The sequence below is a fragment of the Siphateles boraxobius genome, unplaced genomic scaffold (genome assembly GCF_051911475.1).
Source record: "Siphateles boraxobius isolate OS27281-9 unplaced genomic scaffold, OSU_SipBor_1 16, whole genome shotgun sequence".
Classification (NCBI taxonomy): domain Eukaryota; kingdom Metazoa; phylum Chordata; class Actinopteri; order Cypriniformes; family Leuciscidae; genus Siphateles; species Siphateles boraxobius.
Genome location: NW_027508766.1, coordinates 3,382,404 through 3,409,773, shown reverse-complemented (window position 1 = coordinate 3,409,773; position 27,370 = coordinate 3,382,404). Strand labels below are relative to the sequence as shown.

General features: G+C 39.6%; 1 protein-coding gene across 4 annotated transcripts in view; it reads right to left on the bottom strand.

Moving 5' to 3' along the window:
• The window catches only part of eda (ectodysplasin A), a 42,472-nt gene that overhangs the window by 10,328 nt on the left and 4,774 nt on the right, over positions 1–27,370 (bottom strand). For all 4 annotated transcript variants that reach the window (XM_077231155.1, XM_077231158.1, XM_077231157.1 and 1 more), the window contains exon 2: positions 313–376. In XM_077231155.1, the coding sequence (XP_077087270.1) occupies positions 313–376 (64 nt within the window). The remainder of the gene's footprint in view (positions 1–312; positions 377–27,370) is intronic.

The following is a 27,370-nucleotide window of genomic DNA, read 5'->3' as shown; positions in this document are numbered from 1 at the left end:
AAAGAGACAGAGGGAGAGGTGCAATATTGCTTTGTTAGAAGCTACTAGAATGGAAAAAGGAGAGGGATTTCACATATAAACTACTGGTGTGCGCAGCATAGCCCAATAATGAGTAAGATGGAAGGAATGAACGAGGGGGAGAGAGAGAGTGAGAGGTAGCATGATCAAATGAAGGAAATGCATCTCGTTTTGAACTCTAAACCACATCAAAGAGAAACGCTGGCAATCTCACAGGCTTTACACACACACACACACACACACACACACACACACACACAATTTCATGAATACCAACAACATTTTTTTTTTTACCTGAACGTTTGGTACGATGAATGACTCTCTCCAGCCCTCTTGTGTGCTCATCCCTCCATCTGCTCTGTGAAGATGATGGAATATGTTTTTTTAAAGTTTTTTTTTAAATACAGTTCAGAAGAATAATATTACTTCATGGAGCCATTTCAAAGCATTTTACATTGTAACTCCAGCTTGAGTTTGAGCCAAGACATGATCAATGAAACTAATCAAAAATAAATGTCACCATGTAAATTAAACTACACATGCACACACACACCTCTTCTAAAAAGACAACACATAATGAAGTGTGAGAAACCCTGTGGATTTACAGCAGTAAGACATTCCATTTGTATGATCTAGCACAAAAACACACACAAAATAATGTAAACATAATGAATTATTTAGAAAGGAAATACTTTTCTTATCATTATTTCATATATGACCAGAGTAATAGCTCTGCATGCCTGCCACACACACACACACACACACACACACACACACACACACACACACACACACACACACACACACACACACACACACACACACACACACACACACACACACACACACACACACACACACACACACACACACACACACACACACACACCTTATCATAGATCCTATATTCAGGGATAACTATCAGGTCAGGATACTTCAGGTCAGTCTGGAGTTCCCATGTGTGTTTATACACAGTGAATGAAAGGTTGAGAAAAGAGAAACTCTGGGTCAGTTGCAGTAGCACATATCTGTGTCTGTGTCAGTAAGACAGAGAACATAACCCTGTCATGCTTCACAGTAGAGTCACGTTACAAGACCTAGACTGCCATTGTTATCTTCATTGCAGTATTGTTGAAGGGAAAGAAGTCTGAATTCACACACACAGACTCATTGAGCGGGGTTAGCGGGGTCATGCAGCTGTGTCTGGGTAAAATTTGTGTTATTTATGTGATTAGAGAAGCCACTAAATCACAAAGTTCAGCCCCAGAGTGCATTGGGTGTCATGTGTATTCACGTATCCATCTAAAACATTGACGTGCGAGCGTGAACATGAGTTTGAGTGTGTTTTACCAGTAAGATGAAACTTTTAGATCTGTAAACACCTTGCTGTGTTTTTTAATCCACTGTGTGTTTGAAATCAGACACTGTATGCCTGTCTTCCTGCCAGAGGATGTTCCAGCCTTTGGACATGATGTTCTGGCTCAGAGTCTCTCAGTGTGTGTGTGTGTGTGTGTGTGTGTGTGTGTGTGTGTGTGTGTGTGTGTGTGTGAGTGAGTGTGTGTGTGTGGACCCTCGAAGTTAGCCAAATCTGACAAAACCTGCCTTTGGGGACATCCAAGTCGCCATCCTAACTAAATGGGATTTAAATAATGTGTTTCTAATATTAAATATGCAAAATGGTTTCTTTTAGGCGTATGGTTTGGGTTAGTGTGCAGCAATTATAATTAACTTTAAATATAAACAATAGAAGTCTATGGTATGTCCTCATTTAGCAAGAAGTGTGTGTGAGAAATAGATTTGTGCAGTCTAGACCTTGTAACTCGAGTCTAGTGCGAGACATCTCATCTGTCTCTTTTACACACACACACACACACACACACACACACACACACACACACACACACACACACACGCACGCACGCACGCACGCACGCACGCACGCACGCACGCACGCACTCACACACGCACACACGCACACACACGGACTAAATAAAACATTGTCATGAAATCTCTTTCTCTTTAACGTATTTCAAACTTTGTCTTTCTGCATTATCATGAGAGATGCACAGTGGTATTATTTATAAGGTAATACTTTACAAAAAAGTTGTTCACATTAGTTAATGTAAAAAAAATGATCAAACATTACAAACCTTACAGTAAAGACATTTATAATATTACAAAAGATTTCAAATAAATGCTCTTCTTTTGAACTTTCTACGAATTATATAATCCAGTAACATTTAAAACATGCATCACAGCTTCCACAAAAATATTAAGCAACACAACTGTTTTCAACATTGATAATTTCAAGAAATGTTTCTTCAGCAGCAAATCATCATTAGAATGATTTCTGAAGGGTCATGTGACACTGAAGACTGGAGTAATGATGCTGAAAATATAGCTTTGCCATCACAGGAATACAATTACATTTTAAAATATATTACAATAGAAAACAGTTATTTTAAATTTCACACTATTACTATTTTTACTGTACTGTTTATACAGTACTTCTTTCAAAAACATAAAAAACGAAATCTTACTGACTACAATCTTTTGAGTGGTAGTGTACCAAATACATTAACTAATATGAACGAATTGAACCTTATTGTAAAGTGTTACCAAAACACACCAGAGGACACAATAGCGAGAAAGAGAGATTTGTCTTTTCGACCACCCACAAACCTGATTGGTCAAATGCTTCATCAAGCTAAAATTGCTTCCCTCAAACGTGTGTCCGCATGTGCCTACATTTCTTTGTGCTTGTAAAACATGAGATTGTGAACAGATAAACGCTGCTGCATGATGAATACGTGCATGTGATTAGTTTGTCAGTTGTCACTGAGGACAGATAAACTCACACCCTCATACATACACACATGTAGACTCACACATACACATGTGTTGCTCTGTAACAATATTTATAGTAAGGGTACACACTGTATGAGGCCTAATTTATTTCTGTTTGAATTGTATGACATTGCGTGTTGAAGAAGTTGTGTATGTGTGTGGTCTGAGCTAACGGTAGCATCTATTCCACTCATACTTATTTTGACATTTTCCATTCTTTCCGCTGACAGCCAGAGAAAAACGACCTTTTTAATCAGTCTGACCACACACACATAATCGCAACACAAACACAGCACAACAAAAGAAAGCGTGTGTATATCACATTAATACACTGCACTTTATTTACATTTTTCTTGTTTTTCTGAAAAACTAGGGGCAATATTTTTCCAAAAAAATGTCCCTCTACGCAAACAGTTTTAACCTGTTGTTGACCTGTTCTGACAATCTCACATTTAAACACTTCTCACAATGTAATTAGGGCTTCTTATTCTGTTATTTGTCTCTCAGCCCCTGCTGGTAACTTATCACTTGGTTATTAACTGGGTCCAAAATGCTATATGTTTGCATCATCAACGTGACTACCATCGCTACAGAACTCAGGAGGAAAGCACAGCAACCGGTAAATATTTGAATTGATTCTGATTCCTAAGCTTTCTTTCACTGTGATTCTAATATTAAAACTGGGCATAGACATATAGAAAAAAATCCGCTCTCATCTAATGCTGTAAATGATTCAGGGACCCTTATAATTTGCATATATTAATCAATATTGCATATAAAAAACATATATTAATCAACAACTAAAAACTGCTCTGTAGATATCGACTTTAAATTGCAAAAAATTAATTGTGCATTTAATAGTTCATTTTTCCATGTTCCGCTCAGTCTCGTGCACAGTTGAGTGCCTTTTAAAGTATACTACTTTGGCCATGAGTGCAGAAAGACGTGTCCAGCACTTTGTAGTATTTTGTTTACAAAGCGCTCAAGCCACTCGCACATGCGCTGCTTTAAGCGCACTGTCCGCACAGTCACAAATATTGGGCTGCACGCGGATGGGATGCGCGGACATCCGCGGGCCCTGTTGATGATAAAAAAAAAGGGCAAAAAAGTCTTCTAGTACAAGTCCAGTGGGTCAATGTTTACCCTATGTAAATGACTCATGTGTTGTACAGGTTCAGCTGTCTTTGCTGTTTCTGGCAAACCCAGCTCTGCACTGCCACTGATGAGACGATATGGGTAAAAAATGAAAGTGCACACCTCTATTTCCAGATTCATGCTGTTTGCATTGCCATAAACTGTGATTCAGACTTGACTGTTTTTTTCTCTCTCTGTCTTTCTAGGACTTGATTAGCTTCAGGGTGGTTTGCAAAAATGTTGGCTTGTATGCGAACACTTCTTGTGAATGCAAATCCCTCCATGTTCATTTTTCACTTTCATATAATTCCAAAATATATGTGGCTATTACAGGTTATTACATAAAGCCCACGAGTGCTTCACTGACGCGCACTTGAATTTAGAAAACCACTTTCACTCCAACCAAACAAACTGAAATGGACTTGGATCCGAACAAAAGATCTCAATTATTGTGTTTTTATCAGTACGAGTTTGTTTTTTTGCAAATCATATCAATTATCACTTCAGTGGTGAAATCAAATGGTCAACCACTACACAAAACCAGATGGACAATAAACTACATTAAAATATTTCAATAAACCATCCACATATTGTTGATTGTCCATTAACACAAATTAAACACTGATGATCTGTTGACAAAATGGTGTGATAAATCCTGAATGTTCTAGAAGAAGAAGGGAAAGAAATGTCTGGACGGATTAACATGTTTGATAGTTTGACAGTATGACCCAATCACAGAGCAAGACAACACTCACTTTGAGCAGATGTTCTCATTGTTGAGAATGACCACAGTCCTCCTGGACCAATGAAGCTCACTTGACATCATAAAATTAAACTTCTACTGAGAGATACAATCCTCCAGAGACGCACACACTCAAGTGTGATTATGAAATGTGTATGCAAGTGTGAAGCTGAATCAGAGTGTAATCAAATAACATTACATATGAATATGTTTCATTGACATGGACAAAAGAGACATATGCCTAGAATCAACTGGAGAATCTGACAGACTGCAGTGGTAGTTTAGTGGTTAAGGATCTGGACCTGTAGCTGAAAGATTGGAAGATGTATTCCAGGAAATGGAGAGTTTCTGAGATCACAGCCAGCTCTATCACCATTACAATATTGTGAGAGGCAGTTAATCCTACGTTGCTCCAGGGAGACCATCTCACGACCAGTCAATCATAAATCACACGTCATTACCATCATTACAAAATCATTTGCAGCTATTTAAGCCAAGAGTTTAATAATAAAAATGACAGCTAGAACCTCCATAAATATTGACAATTGAGTAGTCTTCTCTCCTTTTCATAAGAGCACAAAAGCTTTCAGCACTTCAAGGACATTTACTCCCAGTTTCAAAGATAAGCCTAGTCCTGGACTAAAATGCACGTTTGAGCTGTTTTAACTCAAAGTAACTTACACTGGCATATCTTAATATATGTTAGTGCCATTGTTTAGTTTCAAGATGCACACCAGTAATGGTTTTTTTCCTAATGCACATTTACAAAAGCTACTTAGACTTCATAATTAAACTAAGGAGAATATTGATTTAATCTAAGCACACAAGCACAGTCTGTTAAACCAGGCCTTAAATGTACAAACAACAGACCAAGCACCATAACCATCTGAAAGCATATAAGAAAGGGGTGAATTCAGGTAAATCAGGCCACTTTTGAACAGGAATCCAAAAAACTGGACCAATTTATCAGAAACACGGCATGTAGCCTCATTTCAAGAGGCTGAACTTTCAAAACTAAAACAGGATTATAAAAGAGGTAGGAAGGTGTCAATGCTGTGATGCTCTTTTTTGTGCGTATCTATCAATTTATTACAAAATACCTACACAAAGCATACAATTTATACATACAATGACGAATCTAAATCATTTATTAAATATTTTTTTGGGGGCCACAATGTCAAAAATTTCAATTATCCTAAAACCATAATGAAGAAACAATAGTCCTTTGACATAATATTAATTATTATTTTTGACACATAATAACAACATACATTGTTTTTTTGTGATTAGTTACATCTAGAGCTATTATATGTTATGGTTCATTTACGTAAAGCAAATGGCTTTAAACAAGTTCGATGAAGTTCTAAAAGGGTTTAAAAGGAAGGGCTCTAGAGTTTGAGCAAAGTATGCCAAAGTTGTCGAACAGTTTGTCAGGTTGCGAATGAGAGTGGAGACCTTCACAACAGTTAATGATGTCACTCCCTCAGCGGAGGGATCTTTTTACCGTGGCAATCTGATTACAGCTCTGCTTGCTTTGGCTAAAGAGCATATCAGAAATCAAATGTTCTCTGGCAAGAGTTATATTTTCTCAAACACAAAGTGTCTTTCAGAGCACACGATACTGACTGGCAGGTCAGAGCGGTGTTTGACCTGATAGGAATGTGGACTTGAGTTTGGTACAGGACGACTTTTTTAAGTAAAGCACACACGTCCATCTTATAACATGTGGCTTGAACATGCGAGTATGTAATTTCTCAATATGCTAACAATGGTTACAATGGCTTATTATAATGATTACAACAATGGTTAAATGGCTGGCAGTTTTGTAAAAGACACACATAAAGGAAAAGAGCCAGACCTTATGTGACAGTGGTCTCAACATGTTCTCACCTCATAAGCGGTGAGTTTCTCCAGTTTGAGGCCAATGTGACACACACACACACACACACACACACACACACACACACACACACACACACACACACACACACACACACAAACACACACACACACCACGGACAGCTGGATGTGGCTTTTTACTCGTACAGCTGGAGCCCATCTGGGACCAACACTGGACGAGATGTGTGTACACACTCACAAACACACACATACACACAGGCACAAAAGATGCAAAGAGTGATAAACTCTTCATCAATAGGCCCTTCTCTTCTCCTCTCCTGTTATATCCTCATGTCACCTTGTCTTCCTCCAGGAGGAATGCTCTTATTATCATTATGAAGATAACATAACCAGATAGTCTATTAATATGTTTTTATTCATAGGTTTGAAATCCAAACTATGAGCAAAACTTTGGAGAAATCTGGATAGATGTACAAAAATGGAAACACAAGACAACCTTCTGATGACCTACTTGCTCTTAGGTCTGCAGATTTCAGTGTTGAAGCTGATCAAAGCATGTGTTCCTGCTTTGATACTGCTGTTAGTGTTGGATTAATTTCCCTCTGTCTTTTCATCTATTATTGCTCTATTTCATGTTACATCCCACTGGAGAAAAAAACATTATATCATCATTCCATCATGCAAATAATAAAATAAAATATAAAAAAACACTAATCTCCAATGCAGGCTGATCACTATAAATGTGTCATGGACATTGCGTTGATAGCTTTACACAAAAGAAAAGTTGGTAAGATCAGATCACATCAGAACATAAACTGATAAAAAAAAAAGTTACAACAGATTAAACAAAAAAATATGCTCTATTTTTCATTCAAAATATACATTCTGCTGATTTTAGGGTGAAGTATATTTTAAGGCTGGGTATCAATACAAATTTCCGGATTCAATTTGGATTCACAATCTCTTGATTCGATTAGATTTCAATTCCAAAGTAGAGAAGGATTCGTCAGACTAATTAAAACAGTAAGTTTGTGAGTCATTCTGAATAATTTATTAAGAGGATCAGCTCAAAAGAGTCATTTTTTCTGTCAATCGAATGACTGAATAATTGTTAATTATTATGCATGGCCTGCAAGGACAACTTAAAAGAAAGAAGCATTTTTCTGACATTATTTTGTGGCGTATGCTCCGTTTATCAGGAAAATCAGGCAAAACATGACTATTTTTGCCATGGGGCTGTATTCAGCCATGGAGATGTGCCACCTTTGAGAAGCGGTGAGGTAATACTGGCATAGATTTACCAATAAAATATTGATCTGAGGAAATCCTGTAGCTTCACAAACACACACACACATACACACACACACACACACACACACACACACACACACACACACACACACACACACACACACACACACACACACACACACACACACACACACACACACACACACACACACACACACACACACACACACACACACACACACAAACACACGTCACACACACACACACACAGCTCAGTGCAAGCTTTAACAGCCTAAACATTAAACAACACACCTACGTAACCAAAACAATACCTGACATGAACAGTATGCTTCTGAAGTGAATCGCTGCGGTTTAAAAGCTCACATTCACACTTAGGCGCACACACTATCTCTGGCCTGGGCAGAAGATCAGTTTCTGACAAGAAAAAACACCAAATAAATTAAACAAAGGCTATAATAAACAGACACAAAACCCAAATTCGAGATTTGTTCAGCAGCAACTCTTATGGTTCAGAGGACAGATGCAAGAGGTGGAGAGATAAAGAGACAGAAAGAGACTGAAAGATGTAAAGAGCTGTTTTGATGATGTAGTCAAGTCAACAAACTGAAATAGCTGCCGTTTCTGAAAAACACCCATCTTACTCAAACTCACACACAAACACGAGAAGACAGATGCTTTGGGTTCCACTGATAGTACTGTTGGAAATAAATATACATTCACTCATTACCGATCTCACAGAGCATTCTCGTACAGTACAGCGAAAAACAAACCACACAAAAGATGAATTACTGGGCTGCATAGTTGTGGCCAACCAAACATCAGAGTTCATAACACAGTAACAAAGGAAGGAGAGGAACAGACATTATGCCCTCTATTATAGTAAACAGACCAATATCCAATTTGAAGAAGTCTGTTCTTAAAAATAACACTCAGCTGAAATTTGTGGTTCTGCAAATACTGTTACAAAGTAAAATAGAGCTGATTGAGAACTAATGGCTTGGTTCTAATTTTCCTTATAATACAACCCATATCCAGAAATTGTAATTGTGCATAGCTGACATCACCAAACCGAACAGAAAAAATAGGCCGCTAGCCGCGACCATTTTCTATGGTAGCCTGCACCTAAGTCACTCCATCGGTTGAGCCAGAACACTGTCTGAAAGCGTCACAAAGCAACAGTGTTTACGGGAATGCAATCTTGGAGTTGTATATTATGCCAGGATATTAGAAAATGTGTGTTGACACAGCAGCTTTAAGTAGTGATGAAAGAAATATTCAAATACATTTATGGCTTTTGCACTGAAATGAAAACTGCAACAAAGGCTCATAACCGTTACCTACTGTAGTTATTAAATTTCCAAAACCACAAGACATTGGTTGACTTACAAAATGTACAACTTTAGCTCCCAATCTAATCTGATCAACTAACACAATTTCAAATAAATACAGGAAATGCTTAGCAACATCAGTGAAAAAACGTGATTAATTCATTCCATATTTATGCAAAACAAAACACAGATGTGTTTCAATAGCCTATTGGTTCCAGTGTATCAGACACACTCTCTCCTTCGTATAATATTGCATTTCACTTGCAGTTAGATTGTCTGGGCATAGCATGCAGCCCTGCACAAAAATGAAAATTTTGTTATTTTTTTCTCACCCTCACATGCAAGTTATTTTGCTCAATGTCCTGGCATTGTTTTTGCATAGTTCAATGAGAACCAGAAATGTCAAGCTATATTCCAAGTCATCTAAAGCAATACAATAGCTTCCATAATAATAATAAAAGTAAATCTATATAATAATTATAATAATTTTGTACATACATTTTACATGACAATAAACACAAAAAACTAAATGAAATGTATATTCTTTATTATATTTTTAACCTGTGGTGCGGAGTGAGAAAGGTTAATTCATACTGCACCAACAGACGCTGACTAATGGCAACAGACACTTTGTCGGGTTTGGTTGGATCAGTGTCAGCATTTCAGCATTGGGGACTTCTGTTTCCTTAGTTCTGCCACTAGATGTCATGCCACTCACCTGTGGTCTCTCGTTTGTGTAATCATCTTCACCTGCACCTCGTTTCCCCCTGAGTATTTTAGCTCTGTCTTGGTTCTCCCTTGTTACTTGGTCTTTGTACGAGATGTCTACCTGGCGTCCTGAGTTTCTTAGGATTTTTTTTGAGACCCTGTGAAAAAGTAAGGTTCTGTTGTTTTATTAAAAGTTATTTAAAGAAGTTCTCTTGCATCTGTTTGTTTTTCTCCCCTCGTGGAGTTTTTTTGTGTGTTTTTGTTATATCTCCATTTTGAGGAGATTCTTTGTTGTAGTTTTTGACATCTTTTGTTTATTAAACTATCTTACCTGAGATCTCGTATCCTGTATTTTGATTGGATCCTCCCTCTGCTTTCTGTTGGCTCAATGGTATTACCGCCTAGCTCTTACACCAGAGACCCGAGTTCTAGGCTGGGTCATGACAGAAAGTCACCATGGATCCAGAAACACTCACCTATAAGGACTTGGTGGCAGTGATGGCTCAGCATGAGGTAGCGTACCAACGCCAAAGCGGTTTTCACCCGTCAGGAGGAACTGATGGCCAAGCACTCTGACCTTCTCGCTAATATGATGAAATCCATTGGCCAGCTTTATCAATGGATCCCAGAGAGTTCACCTCCTCCAGCACCACGTCCGCCTCCCATTGGTGGAACCCAAGTAGTCGCTGAGCCTCGGCTTCCACCTCCTAAGCCCTTTACAGGGAATGCCAATTCATGTGGATGATTCCTGACTCAGTGTTCCCTGACGTTTGAACTCCAGCCCTCAAGCTTCCCTATTGATCGCTCTAAGATTGCCTACATCATCACTCTCCTTGCAGATAAGGCACTTTCCTGGGCCTCTGCGGTGTGGGAATCTCAGGATGTCTGTTGTGGCACATATGCTCTCTTTGTGGAGGAGTTCAAGCGGGTGTTCGACCATCCAGTGAGTGGTCGGGAGTCTTCCAGGCAACTACTCACCCTTAAGCAGGGATCACGTAGCACTGCAGACTTCGCTGTAGAATTCCGGACCATTGTTTCGGATAGTGGATGGAACAACAAAGCTCTAATGGCCTCCTTACAGGGAGGATTGTCCGGACCCATTCTGGACGAGGTAGTTACTCGCGAACCCGCGACTGATCTTGAGTCCTTGATCACCACGGCTATCCGTCTGGACAATCGGCTAAGAGAAAGAGAGTCAAACCCATCGCAAGATGTCTCCGCCCTGATTGTCTGTAAACAGACAACCCTATCCTGCACGCTTCTCCTCACCCAGTTCTGAACAACTTGAGCCCCCGGAGGACATGCAGTTGGGGCGTTCCAGACTCTCACTTGCCGAGAGGGATCGCCGCATGAGGGAGAATCGCTGCCTATACTGTGATGCATCTGGGCATTTCCGTCTCCTCTTTCCCGAGCTACCGGGAAACGATCGTCCCCGCCCAGTTCCAGGAGGGATGTAATGGGGAAGTTTGGTGCTCCTCCTCCCATTGCAGTGCTTTCTGTTCCTGTTACTCTTTCTTGGGAGGGCCATCAACATCAGGTCCGAGCCATGATCGACTGCGGGGCTTGGAGTACCTACCCAATTACTTCCTCGACCCCAAACCGTAACTGCCATTGACGGCAAACCCTTGGAACCGGGCTACATTACGGAGATCACTTACCCTCCTCGTCTCACTGTTCTCCAACCTCAACATATGGAAGAGTTTTATGTAATTGACTCTCCCGAGTTCCCTGTGATCTTGGGTTATCTCTGGCTGCACCAACACAACCCTTGCATTGACTGGCTAGCTGGAACCATCCTGAGTTGGGGTACTGCATGCCAGGTTACCTGTCCCCTCTCGAGTCCCCCAGCCCTGAGTCCCGAGTCTAAAAGAACCTGTCAACCTGTCGAGTCCCTAGCCACTGCTTCCAGGCTGTTTTAGTAAGTCTCGAGCCACTTCCTTACCACCACACTGCTCCTATGATTGCACCATCGACCTTCTCCGTGGCACCTGTCCCACTAGAGATCGGATCTTTTCCCTGTCTCCTCCTCCTGAGCGCATCGCTATGGACACGTACATCAAGGAGTCCCTAGCAGCTGGCATCATCCGTGCTTCCTTTTCCCCGGCAGGAGCGGGCTTCTACTTTGTGGGGAAAAAGGATGGAAGACTCAGGCCGTGTATCGATTACCGGGCATTTAATAAAATTACGGTTCGAAATTGCTATCCCCTTCCACTGATGACCTCCACCTTTGAGCTGCTTCAAGGGTCTTCCATTTTCACCAAACTGGATCTACGCAACGCCTACCATCTCATGCGGATTCAGCAAGGGGATGAATGGAAGACGGCCTTCAACACTCCCACGGGTCACCATGAGTACCTGGTGATTCCGTTCGGGCTCACCAACACTCCAGCGGTCTTCCAGGCCCTAATAAATGAGGTACTCCGGGACATGCTAAACAAGTTTGTTTTCGTCTACTTGGATGTCATTTTAATATTTTCAAGATCTCTCTAGGAGCATGAAGGGCATGTCAGTGCTGTTCTCCAACGCCTCCTGAATAACCATCTCTATGTGAAACCTGAGACATGTGAGTTCCACGTCACCCATGCTCAGTTTCTCGGTTTTATCATCACCCCAGGTCATGTTGAGATGGATCTCAAGAAGGTCGAGGCTGTCCAGAAATGGCCTACCCCTACGACAGTCAAGGAGGTTCAGTGCTTCATTGGCTTTGCTAACTTCTATAGGAGGTTTATCAAGAACTTCAGCTCAGTGGCTGCACCCTTAACTTCACTGACTAAGGGAGGTGTCACCAAGGTCTGCTTGTCCTCAGAGGCAGAGGGAGCCTTCCATGACCTCAAGCGTCGCTTCACATACTCTCAGTTCCCGATCCTGAAAGATCTTTTGTGGTAGAGGTGGACGCATCGGACCCGGGAGTTGGCCCCATCCTTTCTCAGAGATGGGAGGACGGTAGGATGCACTCTTGCGCTTTCATGTCCCGTTGCCTGTCGGAAGCGGAACTCAATTACCACTTTGGGGATCGGGAACTTCTTGCGGTGAAACTCGCCTTGGAGGAGTGGCGCCACTGGCTTGAGGGGGCTCAACACCCTTTTCACGTTCTCACAGACCACAAAAACCTTGAGTACCTGCAGCAGGCTAAGCGACTCAATCCTCGCCAAGCTCGATGGTCTTTATTTTTTAATCGTTTTCAGTTCCTTCTGTCCTACAGGCCCGGCACCAAGAACGTCAAGCCGGATGCCTTGTCCCGAGCTTACTCTCCTGAGTCACATGAGAAGTTCCTTGAACTCGTCATCCCTAAGGCTAGGATCGTTGGGGCGCTGCGCTGGGAACTGGAAAGGGAGATACGTGAAGTCCAAGCCCAAGAACCAGACCCAGGAGGTGGTTCCCCAGGTTGCCTTTACATTGCTCGATCCGTCCGAGCCAGGGTTCTACAGTGGGGTCAAGACTCTCCCCTGACCTGCCACCCTGGAATTGCACGTACCCTGGACTTCCTCCATCGGCGGTTTTGGTGGCTTTCCATCAAGGAGGACGTAAGGAGCTTTGTGGAGGCCTGTCCAGTGTGCTGCCAAGGGAAGTCGAGGCGCCAGGGGCTTTTAGGACTACCTACCTTTCATGTGTCTGTGAAAAAGTAAGGTTTTGTTGTTTAAGTTATTTAAAGATGTTCTCTTGCATCTATTTGTTTTTCTCTCCTCGTGGAGTTTTTTTGTGTGTGTTTTTGTTATACCTCCATTTTGAGGAGATTCTTTGTTGTAGTTTTTGACATCATCTTTTGTTTATTAAACTATCTTACCTGAGACCTCATATCCTGTGTTTCGATTGGATCCTACCTCTGCTTTCTGGTGGCTCAGTGGTATTAGCTCTTACGCCAGAGACCCAAGTACTAGGCCGGGTCGTGACAATCAGTGTGTCACCCTTGCCTGCATCTGTTGGTGTTGTCTGAAATGTCTGAGAAGTGACTTACTGTAATCTGGTGACTGTCACCGTTGGTCGGTGTCTGTCTGAGCCGTGTGAATTGGTCTTACGTAAGATCTTACGGAACATGACAGACCCAGATTGTATTCACAAATGGGGAATATGGGGATTATTTGAATAATTACTTTTTGAAATCACTAATTTTAAAATTGTAAATACATGCTTTGAGGCCCAGTTCAAACATGAGTTTTTTCAGAATCAATACCGTCTTTAAAATTTTCCTTTCTTTCGGTGCATTCTGGATCTTAAAAAAATTGAATAGTTAAATTTGTGCATACCTAGTTAACTTGTACATTTAAAATCGAGTTCAATGTAAGATCTGGAATATTTTTGACAAAACACACTGCAGAAGCAGTCATCCCTGCTCCTGCTTCTATATACAGAGCTCGTTATGGAATCCTCTGAGACCTCTGCTAAACTTGAGCAACCTCTAAAAACTTTTACACCCTCCCATGAATATTGCCAAATGAGAGCAGCATGTGCTCCAGAGGTTGCAATCAGATCAGGCCATGACATTAGACAAGACTTTTTGGATTCACAAAGAAGCATCCCAGTGAGGTTTATGTGTGAACACTATAAAACATCAGATCATGAGAAATCCTAGAGTGAATCTAGAAATGTGACAGGTTCAACTTAGCAGCGTTACGCAATACGCAGTCTCTCAAATTGGGTTAGTTTGTCACTCATTGCTGAATAAATGTCATGGAAATGGCTAAAATTTGTCCTCCTCCTAAGCATTGGCACATTAGTTTGATATCTAGAGATGGCAAGTGATCAATCTTTCAACAAAACTGCAAACGAGTGCGTGTGTGTAGTCACATGCCCATTTCGCCCGGTAACTTTGTCTCATCCATGCTCAGTCAGGCTATTTCTGCCTGTCATCACTGTAGCTAAGCGACAATTGTTCTAGTGAGCATAAGTGTGTGCATACGAGTTTGTATGTGCTTGCATACAAGTATTTGCCCTCTTAACTAAAACCAGACCCTGGGCTCAATTTCCTCTCTATCTCTCTCGCTCGCAAACTCATACTTCAAGGGTCGTGTGTCTGGTGCCATAAGTGGTTTGTAAAGTGAGGCGTTCCCGTTTGTCTGAAGGGTCCTGAGTGTTTGTAAGGATTAATACCATCTGATGAACAGAATACAACAGAAAAACGAACAGCTGCAAAGGAAGAGAGAGAGAGAAAATCAAGGACAGCTCAAAGAAGTCGGTTCTGTCATCTGTTAGTCTTCACCTCTGAGCCCCATCTAAACCTCTCTGGGTAGTGGGTACATGGTCTGTTTTGCAAGCTAAATCAATAACACACCAGAAAACTACACACGCCACAGTATACAAACATGCACATATGCTAAGACTATTAAAAATGCACAAACACATGCACACACACGCACGCACACACACACACACACACACACACACACACACACACACACACACACACACTTGCTATTTACCAACCACTTAATCATAGTCACACTCACTTTCCCCCCAACAAACGACAGGAAACAGTGTAATCGGTGTCTGTGTGCCCAGACTGAACCCAAAGGCTATTATGGAGTAAAATTGTGGATCGCTGCAGAATGCATTTTAAATGTAGTACACTCATACTGGTAGCTGAAAGCATAATCATATTAGCCAAAATATTTAATTAACAAACATGAAAGGGGTGAGGAATGTGTCAAGCTTTTGTCAAAATTCTGTGTAAATCTGGGGAGTTCTGCAGGCACAGAGCCCATGTGGGCCTAGTCATTGGTAACAAACTCTTGCGGCTTGGACAACACTCACAGACTCGTATGCATACATCACAAATATTTATCCCGGACTTAAGATGGGAAACATGTAAGCAAGAGATCACAGAGGCCTCCACATATTTTTCAAGGATTACACGTCTCAGCGTGTGTGTTGTGCTGTGTTGTATGCAAACCATGACAACTTCAAACAAAAGGCTTGGCTCATCAAGCACATAGAAGAAAGAATGTCCCTCTTTCTCGATCCTATTTTTGATTTCCTAAATTGTTCTCTCATTATTTCTCTTCTCTGATACATTTTCCTCCATATTCATCCTTCTCATTCTCATGTTTGTTGCGTGAGTCACTAGAGCTGGCTTTAAACTAGAGAAAAATTAACCTTTGTGTAACACTGAAATCCCAGTATACATACACACAGATCAGGTCTCATAATGAATTCATGAGTAATGGTTGTAATACAATAGGACCAACAGATAGGATATGGTAACAATAATGTACAGAGCAAATCACTTTGATTATAGTCCTGCGAGTATAGAACAGTTCAACTTTCTATACAATGTTATTTTATTACAATCCATCAATAGCCATTTATCTCCTGAAGTTCTATACAGGTTTTTGTTTTAAACACATATTTTTAATCATATTCTTGAATGCATACATGCTTGAATGTTCAAAATAACTTGTTTTTAACATATTTTATATTGTTGTAGCAGCTGTCAGTAATGCTCTGTTCAGGCCCTCCTCTTGAAAAGCGCAATGTGCTCTGATTGGTCGGATAGATCAGTGTGATTGATCAACCGCTTCGAGTGCGCTTCGGAAATCTCACAGCCCTTACCATTAACCGCATTAGATCCAGGATGGAAAACAACTCTATCTCTTGGACACGGTGACAACAAGGGCTGGGTGATATGACAAAAAATATAACCACAATATTTTTTTCCATATAGATTGATTGATATTTATCCCAATATATAATTTGGTAATGCTGGCAGCTTTTTCTATAAATTTGTGTAAAAAGTGCAGTTCTAAAAAGTGTTTTTTTCTATGTAAACATGCTAGACGGATAGCGTCTCCTGCATGACACTGCATTCTAAGAACGTGGCACTCAAGTAAAAAAAAGTTAAACTTTTAAAAAGTAACAAGAACTTGCTTTTTTGTTCCACTGACCTTTGTCTCGTGTTTTCCACCGCAAAACCGTGTTCTGTGCGAACTGGCTCTTATTCTGCACTTCGTCGCTTTTATGAAACCCAAAGCTCTTCCAGTGACGTTGTGGTACCTTTTTTCCCAACAATTTCCTCAGCTTTGGAGGGTAAAGCAAGTTCGGTTCAGTGTCCATTGGCGCGGAGCAAGCAGATCAGAGCAGGTGCTTTCCAGTTATTCCTATAGAAGTTGAGCCTCACACTCGTGCTGTGAATTGTGGGATTAACAGCAGACTGGAGAAAGCGTTGGAAGGTTGGGTAGTTCTTGACTTTATGCAAATATTAAGTGAAAAACGCTGGCGGCAGCCAGTCGCTGTGAGGTTCAGAATAGTGAAGTCTTGAGCATTTAAAAATATGTAGGTCGTGCCTGAGTTTATGCTGGATTTAGTGGGTAAATCATATTGTTTACGCATTGTATGCTTTGCAGTTGTTATTAAATATTGCAGTTTGGACACACTTCCATTGTGATTATATTGGCTGGGTTTATAAAAGTTTATCAGAAACAAAGCTTGCTTCTTTCTAACTGTAATCGCTTGTATCTGTGATGACTATATTGGCCTTGTTGAAAAAAAAAACAGGTTAACAGACACACCCCAAAACTAAGACATTTTAGCGTTGTCAGCGGCACTGAGCGGGACCGTGGCTGGCTGTTGTCATGTTTATTTATGCTGTGTTATAGACTGGAAGGGTAATCCTTTCGAGTGAAAATGTCCAGAGCTAATTATCATTATCGACATAATATGTATAGAGATCTTGATATGATATAGTTACTAATGCAACTCAACCAGGCCTCGCCCCCTTTATTTTGCACAGGCTATACCTTGGGCAGGAATTATTTAAATGATGAATATTGTGACGTGTACATTCCCGGAAGCTTAAGACTACAATCAAGATGATTCAGGGAGTTCAGAAACAGTGCTTGATTATACAATTAATGAACAACTTCCTTTGGTGTGGACTTTGCTTTTTGTGTGCGTTTTTCATGCTCAAACAGCAACATTACACACCTAAGAAAGTTGAAAATGTAAAAAAGCATAATAGGTCCTCTTTAAGCAATTTGGCAGAAGACCTATAGTGAATGATTTAAAGCTGCAGTAGGGAGTTTTGAGAAAATGTTGACTTAGCCTGAAAATTTGAACAAGCACAACTTACAGGTCCAACCACCTTGCTCTCTGTTGCGCTACAGCCCTCCCTCCACAGCTCCTCCCTACACAGCTCCTCCCCCACAGCGGAGCCTGCCGTGAACGAGCAGGCTAGTAAGCAGGACCACCGATGACGGCGGTTTATAAAAAGTTATGGAACATTCACTAATAGGGACGAAACATCAACATTATGCTTTACATTGACTATGGCCTGCCCATACTTTTAACACAAACTTGGTCCTCAAATCATTATGTATTTTGCAATACATGTAACATTATAACGTTGCACTCTTTCTATAAGTTATAAATAGCTAGTAAGATAACGTTAAAGGATTAGTTCACTTTTAAAAACACTTTTGCTGATAATTTACTCACCCCCATGTCATCCAAGATGTCCATGTCTTTCTTTCTTCAGTCGAAAAGAAATTAAGGTTTTTGATGAAAACATTCCAGGCCTTTTCTCCATATAATGGACTTCAATAGACTTCAACACAAACGTTTCAAGGACCAAATGACAGTTTCAGTGCAGCTTCAAAGGGCTTTAAACGATACCAGACGATGAATAAGGATCTTATCTAGCGAAACGATCGGTCATTTCAAAAATAAATAAAAAACTAAGTTTTATAAGCACAAATGCTCGCCTTGCTCTGTTCTGTCATGAACGAAATGACTCGAAAAAAGATTCGTTCATTTGGATGAACGAGTTCGAACTGGAGAGTCACGAACGACGGTACGCGCTCGCGCTGTGCAAGAGAGGGGTGATCAGCACGTACACGAGCGTGATTGACACTGCTAAGACATTTCTCCTGGCTCTGATTGGTTGTTTCTGACCGGGAGCGGTGTTTTTCTGCAAATGGCATTGGACCACAGGGAGGAGCCAGAGGAGCTTGATTTTTTCACAGATTATCTGTCTCATATTCTACTGTCAGGACATAATGACAGTTTTAAAAAATATTTGTTTACAAAAGTTACCTACTGCAGCTTTAATGCAGAGCACCAGCGCAAGTCAAAAAATTGAGAAATAATAAAGATTTTATATATGGGATACAACATAGGACGTCGTAAAGAGCAACTGGACAGTACTCAGAATTTCTACAACCGTTTTTTCTTCAGTGGAACACAAAAGGAGGTGTTCGTAAAGACCTGAATGCAAGTAATGACAGAATATAAATTTTTGGGTTAATTATTCCTTTAAAAAGAGACAACGACTGATATTACTACATAAAAAAGTTTGCGTCAGCAGCAGACCCACTTTTTATTGATAAATCTATAATTTTGGAGATGTCATACACACACGCTTTGGCTATCATGATCAGATCACTCACAGATTCACACCATCATCATCAGTCTAGCTTTTTAGAACAATCATTAAATTAACATCTAGTGCCTTTCAAGAGAAATGTGTGCATACGTTCACGCACATACAAACGCACATGTGCATGGAACGTGTTCTGCATGTTGTTCAATACTGGAGTTGCTGTACCACCACCTTTCAATAGATTTGTTTCAATAGTGTTGTTAATGCCAGACTTTAATGGCTTCATTAAAACACCTTAAAAAAAGAAACATTCTTTCCTCTTGAGACACTGGAGACCTCGGGATAACTGTTTAAAGCTTCATATGATATATTTTTTCCAAGACATCCAACTTGAAAGAAAAGTGCCAAAAGGCATCATGTCAACCAATCATAGGAAGAGAAAACGCCAAAAATCAACAAATAACAGAAGTTTCCTTGTTCGTCCTCTAATCAGACAGTGGCTGCCCTGACCCCTGACTTGAACAGGTGGATTATGCCATTGCGGGCTCGTCAGGCAGTCAGAAACTGCGGCGCTGATCAAGTGGTTAGTAGTATTTTACGTGCGAGGACAGCGAGTGTATGGCGATTATGTTGAGGCTGGGCCGCACCTGTCTGCAATTTGGCACATACTCTTCTCCACCTGCTCTCTTGATTTATTCTCCCTCTCGCTGGCTTTGTTCCCCCCTCCTCTGCTTTGCCTGGTGTAAAGGGCTTTGTGTTGTGGCTTTTAAACAATTCCAATTTGGGACAAACCACAAACCACATGAAACAGAGAGAGCAAGAGATAGAGAGGCTAGTAAGTGAGTGAGAGAGAAAAAAAAGAAGACATCTGCTCAACAGCTTGACGAGCACTCAAATGAACATACAGCTTTTGGATAGAAGGGAAGGAGAGAAAGAAAGAAGGTGAGAAAAAGAATGAAGAGGAGAGGTAGACAATGTGTCCATGTATGAATAAGTTTATAAAATCACAGTATGTGCATCAGTTTTTGATTTCACCATATCCAAACCACTGATAAAACATGATGTCACGATTCCTTTATCAAAAGACAACAATACTTCTTTTGTCAACTAACTTTTACTTTAATACCAGCCTCTCTTTTAATAAGAGAATCATTTCATATGGCCTACATATTTATACAGCAGAGAAACTTCCTTATATACCCAATTTATATTAATTTCCGGAGTCTTGCTTTAATATGACGTAGGGCATGGATCTAGCCAGAAAAACATGAACAATCATCTAAGCCATCATAAATCAGTGATATAATCTTAAAGGGCACGCCATCCATATTCAGGTTCATATCATTACCGTCAGCCTCACTCAAATGTCACCATATGTAAAACAACTTCATGATAATGTAAGTCAGGGCCCTTGCAAAGTACACAGTGTGTTTGTAACAAAAGGTTAACCATTACATTTACACTCATTTCCTTAAGCTATGCCAAAATGACCATCTCAGGAGGTGGTCAAACTATATGAACAGAAAGTTTACTAAGGCCCTAAGTAAAGTGTAGGGGTTGACCATTGATATATATCTACCGATCATGCACACACGGTTTACACAGGATACAATGCACACTTCAGAAGATCTAACATTTACATATATACTTTGGTACTATAACAGTTCTGTCTAATAATACAATGGCAAATGCTAAACAAAGACAGTAAACTAATGAAGATGGAGAATGGGAACTCTGGTGCTGTCAATATGTCTGTAGGTGGCACATAGACTTCATTTAACCAACTATGTTAGCTTCATTAAATGGAAAATCAATATTAAAAAAATACAACTTTTAGTAATGCATGGTTTTAAAAGAGTGCTTTGTAATTTGTCTTCACATTAGATTTTTTAGGTGAAGCAATTTCAGATTCACTGCTGAACAGATTCAGATTGCTCCACAAATGAAAATTCCTACAGACAGACTGCAAAAAAAAAGATAAGATAACCATTGTCATTTTTTCTTTTAGCTATTTTCATCTTGGCTAAACACTGCAAACAGACTGTGTAGTTTTAAGAAGCTTCTCTAAAAGCTGAAACAGTGAAATTCTTAATATTAATTCCAATAACTCCTAATAATGTTATACATTTATAAGTGCATAAGTGCATTTATTCAGCAACCACAAACGTGAACAACATGTTAGAGAATCATGTTTAGATTTATTACAGTTTGTCACTGAGAAGGTTTGCTCGCAAATTTAGTAGCAAACAGCAGATCACCAGCACTTTTTTGCAGCCCAGAGAGAGCATGTGGTCACATTGACAAGAGTAAAACACACAAAAAAAAACATCTCAGTTTGGGGTTTTAAAGCTTTAGACATCGGGCAACCTCAAGCAGGGATCGTTCCATTTTGCTTTTAGACTTACACTCATTAACTTCCCTAAGCACTTCCCCTCGGGGGAATCCCTGCCACCATTTTGAAGTGAGTTCCACTTTGTCAAGTAGGGAAGGGAAGTTTATGTGGATAGGCCCTCGTCCCCTCAATTTTGACAGAGGGAGCGTGTTAAGAAGGACTTGGTAACGGGGATCAGCCAATCAGCTCCTTTGTTTTGGGGTCACAGGACACCTGTTTGCGCTGACTGATAAGTTTCGTTTTGAGTTAGTAGTGAGAGCGGCCGGGAAGCCTATCGTAGATATTTCTGAAGTGCATAGTTGTCGTCTGTGTCGCTATCTGTGCATGTGTGCGTTCAGAGACATAACCACACATATACTGTACACTCACGAAGACAGACAATCATCTGCTGGATGTCAATAAATCCATTGAAGAAAATTTAGAGCATTCGATTGCATTCTTACCGATGCACCACAGTGGTCACTTATTCCCAACTAGCTACAGTTACAGTCCTAGCTATCAAGTCGCCATTACAGAGCGAGTCTACTCTGATGTACACTTCAAGCACCTCCAACAATTCAACTTGATTGTGATGTCACAGCATATCTCGCTTAACTGTAGTGTATGTTATATTAATTATATTGAAATTTAAAATTGCAGTATGTTATTTCTCAAAATCGTTGCATTGTCGATATTTGAAATCAACCCAAACAAACACACCCCAAAGCTTACCCTCCAATCCTAACTGCCCTGCTCAGAGTCGGTCTCGAACCCCGATCATTGGTATGCGAGACAGGTGCACTAACAAGGATGCTAAACAGTAAACACCACATTATCTGAACAACTCTCACTAGGTGACCTCTGTTACATATGCAATGCAAGAATGGATGTCTATTTATCGTAGCAGAAGCGCAACAAAATAATGCTTAACGAAAAAATAAAGTGTAGATGATGAATGAATGACAAGGATGCAGAAAAAATGAACATGTATACACAAGAGTCAATACAAACAAGAGTTTGTTGTTAGTTTATCAACAGCCAAGCAGCTCCAGATAAGCTGAGACACTCAAAACCAGTGTTACTCACGTATTTTCAGGCTTTCTCGCTTAGTTCTCTCCAGCGCTGGAAAGCATTTCTAATATTAACGCGGGTCCTTACCCTTCATTTTCCAGTGATATTCTTATGAGCTTTTCTCTTTTGTAATGTCTCTCAGCCATCTCTCTTTCTACAGTCTTTCTTCATATCTCCCTCTTGCTTGTTTTCTCTCCTTCACCATCATACGCCCCCTAATGCTGATTGGCTACACATTTGTTGTTGTGTCCGGTTGTGTCGATCCAACCAACTTTCAAACAGTGTTTTTCAAATATCGCTTACCCACATTTAATTGCAAATTACTTGTAGCTACCTTGTGTTCACAGTCAAAGTTTATACTATTGATAATTTTTTTATTTGTGTAAATTTATTTTTCTTCAACAGCTCATATACCTTTTATATATTTTCTCAAACAACGTATATGCATATAGAATGGTATATAAAAACAAATTCATAAGTAAAGAGGGGGTTTAAATGATAAATCAGCTCCATAGTGAATCCCAAGTGATCAAGGGCTTAGTGCGTTCCATTTAAACCTTATGCGCGAGTTCCGCCAGTAGTGAGCAGTCGTGCAAGCTAAGCAATGACGCACACCCGAGTCCATGAGACGGAGGGAAGTTAGCGAGTGAAGGGCATACAAATTTGGGGTGGAACGCAGAAATAGTGGTGGCTTGTTACCAATGCTAAATCACGTAAATTAAATGTAAAAAAAAAAGTTCTCAGGACAAATAAACAACAGGCCAACATTGCAATGATTATTTTTAATTCATCGAGAGAAGCAGAAATCATGATTAAAATGCAATTAATCGTGCTGCCCTAACGGCGAGGATGATCACAGCGAGTGGAGTGATTGTACAGAAATACAGAGCTGAGACACTAGAACTGCATCTCTGAATCAATAAAATTCACCTTTGACTGATTATTAATAGAGATGCACAGATACTAAATTTCTCTACAGATACCGATAGTCAATTATTTAGAATATCTGCTGATACCAATAGTTTGATTATCTTTACTCGTTCCCCGCCATTGACAGAATTTTCTGGCTTTCTGTGTTTTCACTTTTATACAGTAGGGGCTCTTATGCATCTTTGAAAGCATACAGAATCTCCAGATCCAAACACAAGCAAAAAAGGAGCAGAAACAAGTGATAAAAGCATTGCTTTGTGCACATTGTAGTCTTAAAAAAAACACGTTTTTCTTAGCTTTTTGTTCAAATGTTGTTGTTTTATTATAAAACTTGTCCAAATTTAAGTGTTGATAAAAAAAGAATGCATGAATCTAGAATAAAATGTTTTTTGTTGTTGTTGTTGTTTAAAAGCAAAGGCTCTGTTTTTTCTTTTGATTTATTGCCTGTTCAGATATTCATACAACAAAATATTCTGGGGGCCATTACATTTTTGTGAAAATTATCAAAAATGCTGCCGGTGGCTGGCAACTTATTTTTTAAAAACCACTGGCAGGGAAATTTATTTTAAACATACATACATAATTTACAGTAAAGGAGCTCTTCTCTAGTGTTTTTGTTAACTAACTAACGAACTGTGAACATTGGATATCTTTCGATGTTAAGTGACATATTCTTCACAAGCTGTTTTATTGACATCTTTCTGCGGTTGAAACATTGATGGAGACATGATTAATTTCGGTAAGTTGTACTATATCTTTCAAAATACCTTCTGATGTTCATGCATGTTTTCTAGCGCAATAACTTGTATTGAAATGGAAGAGATGACCCGTGTTGCCGCTTGAACTGAGGCGTACAGCATTCTGTCACATCACATTTAAGAGTTTGAATTGTTTGAATTTTGGGATAAAATAGAAAGAATTTGAAAGCTGAGTAAAATAATTGCTTTTATTGGCCAATACCAATTATTGGCCAATACACTGGTGCATCTCTAATCATTAATATGCATATCAAGGGGACACAACGCTGAGCATTGTGAGCAAGAAATCAGAATTAAGGGCACAAGACCGTAGTTATAAAAGAATATATCTATGATTATGAATGCCACCTTCATCACTCTTACTCCAGCCTCATCTGGAACAGAGTATTTTCAAACACACCCCATACAGATGTGCACGTCCACACATATAGATTAGAGCAGGTTTAGATTATGAGCATGTTATCACATATGGATTACATTATTGAGAACAACATTTCATACGATTCTCAGAGGACCATCAAGAATATGCTGGTAATGACTCCAAAATCAACACAAGCCTCTGCTCTCATCTCAAACCACAGGGAGGTTCACATATCACAGTCAGACACCGAGATAGATTGTCCTGTTTAGTCAAGCTTTCACTCATCTTCCCTTCTTTTTGTCCTCTACCTCTCCAAATGGATGGATGTTTCCTTAAAGGCAACAAATGATCAAATACACCCACCCAGCTGTGCTCAAATTAATTTAAAATACAACATCTAAACTGCTTTTATGGAGTAATCATTTCAACGGAGTGATAACAGGAGGCCTTGTCAAAATATACACACACTCACACATGACCTCTTGATCTCTAAGCTTAATGACAGATCATATCCTGGTCACAGACAATGATGTTTGTCTGGAACTCTCTCAGTCGGTGAACCCCAGGGCAAACCAAACTCATTTAGGATTCAACAGAGGGAATTACATTTACATGTGTAAAAGCAAACACACTCACACAGATTGTGTGACCACCAGGAAACACAAACCGCTGTGAAAAGTTTAAATCACCACAACAGAGACAAAATACAATATTAACAGATACAGACGCATACACATACATACACACACACACCACAACAGAAAGACAGAGCATTCTTCACAAATGCCAAGCAGGACCAGAATAATGGGTGTTATTATACTACAACGTCAAACATACACACACACACTTACAGACAGACTGATATGCACATTGCACACCCAAACAAATACAAAAACACACAGGCCAGCTGAAACACATGCTGGGTTACTTGGGGACAGTCAAGCTGGAAATGGGACAGTGTGTTCAGACTCCAGTCACAACCAATTTAAGCTCACATTAACCACAAAAAAACTTTTTAAATTTAAAAAGCTTTGCTTATTGACAGAGAGGCCATTGAGGTGTTTCCAGTTGTTTTTGAGGTGGCAGTGCCATGGGGTCAGAGGTCATGGTTTAATAGGAACAGGACTTCCTCCAAACGGCAACCAAATGGTCACATTTTGCGACCTTTATTTAAAACTGTATTTATGATTTACAACTGTATTTTCCTTTGGAATGTGATGGCTGTACATATTTTGCTAATTTTTATAAGTGCTTGACTGAGGTAAAAGGTAGCAAATAAATTTTTACAATTAAATGAGGATTATTATGTTTGGGAACAAACAGCATGGGAAAGGCCTGGTTGAATGTTATGGACTATTGTCCAACAATATGCATGGTTAAGTGAAGAATCTAGGAGTCATTTTTGATTCTGAAATCCGATTTGATCATCAAGGTTTTTCAAGTTTTTCAAACAAGGATTTGAAGGCTGTTTTGCATGCTTTTATTTCCACACGGTTGGATTATTGTAATGCTCTATATCTAGGCATAAGTAAATCTCTGTTTACTCGTCTTCGGTACGACAAAAATGCTGCAGTGAGAATCTTAACAAACACCAGAAAACGGGATCATTTAACACCTGTATTGATATCTCTTCACTGGCTATCTGTAAAATATAGAATACGATACAAGGTATGAATGTTTGTCTTCAAAGCATTGCACGATCGGGCTCTTGAGTAATCTCAACAACATCTGCGCTCCTAGCAGGTTCCTAACCGTTACACGGCCTTGTTTGATGGGTAGAGAAGATTGCGCCTTTTCTGTTCAGGCTCCTGCACTTTGATATGTGTTGCCGTTATCTATAAAATCCTCGTCAAGCATAGACATTTTAAAAAGGACTTGAAGACTCACTTACTTGATCTAAATACTATGCAATTTTAATGTTATTTTTAATATGATGATTTGTAATACCAAACGTTTAAATATGTAGGAAAACAAACACTTTTGTTTTTTAAAAAAAGACATTAAATTACTGCTATAACCAGTAGATGGCGGCAGAGGAGCACTTATTGACTTAATAGCCATTTCCACTCCCTAATATAAGGAAAAGTAGGAAAATTAGGTCTCATGAAAAAAAAAAACTTTTCTTCAAATTGCGAATGAATTACACAGAAAGCAAGTAAAGAGCACTCCTTTTATATTATAATCACTAAAGCGGTCTGTCATTTCAATACGATACTATAGAAGACCAATGGTACATTGATTAAGAGTAGAATCTTAACATTTTCCCAATAAAACTGAGGTTTTTGCACTTTACTATGTTGTTAACAAAAGTTAATTTTATCTGCATCTCATTTCAAGCTCAATGCTTTACTACCAAATTTCAAATAATTAAAAAATTATTATATTACTATAAATGCACTTATTAATGCAAAACAATAGTAATATGATTAAAATGCCTTTAAGATTAAAAATGCCCCCAGCGCTACGAAATCATGTAGAACTGCTCTCAAATGTTAGTCTGGAGCCTTGAGGTAGCACGTGATACGCATATGAAGGGATAATGTTTAATGTAATTGTCAATCAGTGTTTCAACCGTAAAGACATCAATAAATAAGCTGGTAAACAATGTCACATTTACATTTACCTCAGAAAAGCCATTCAGTGACCATAAATTTGTTAGT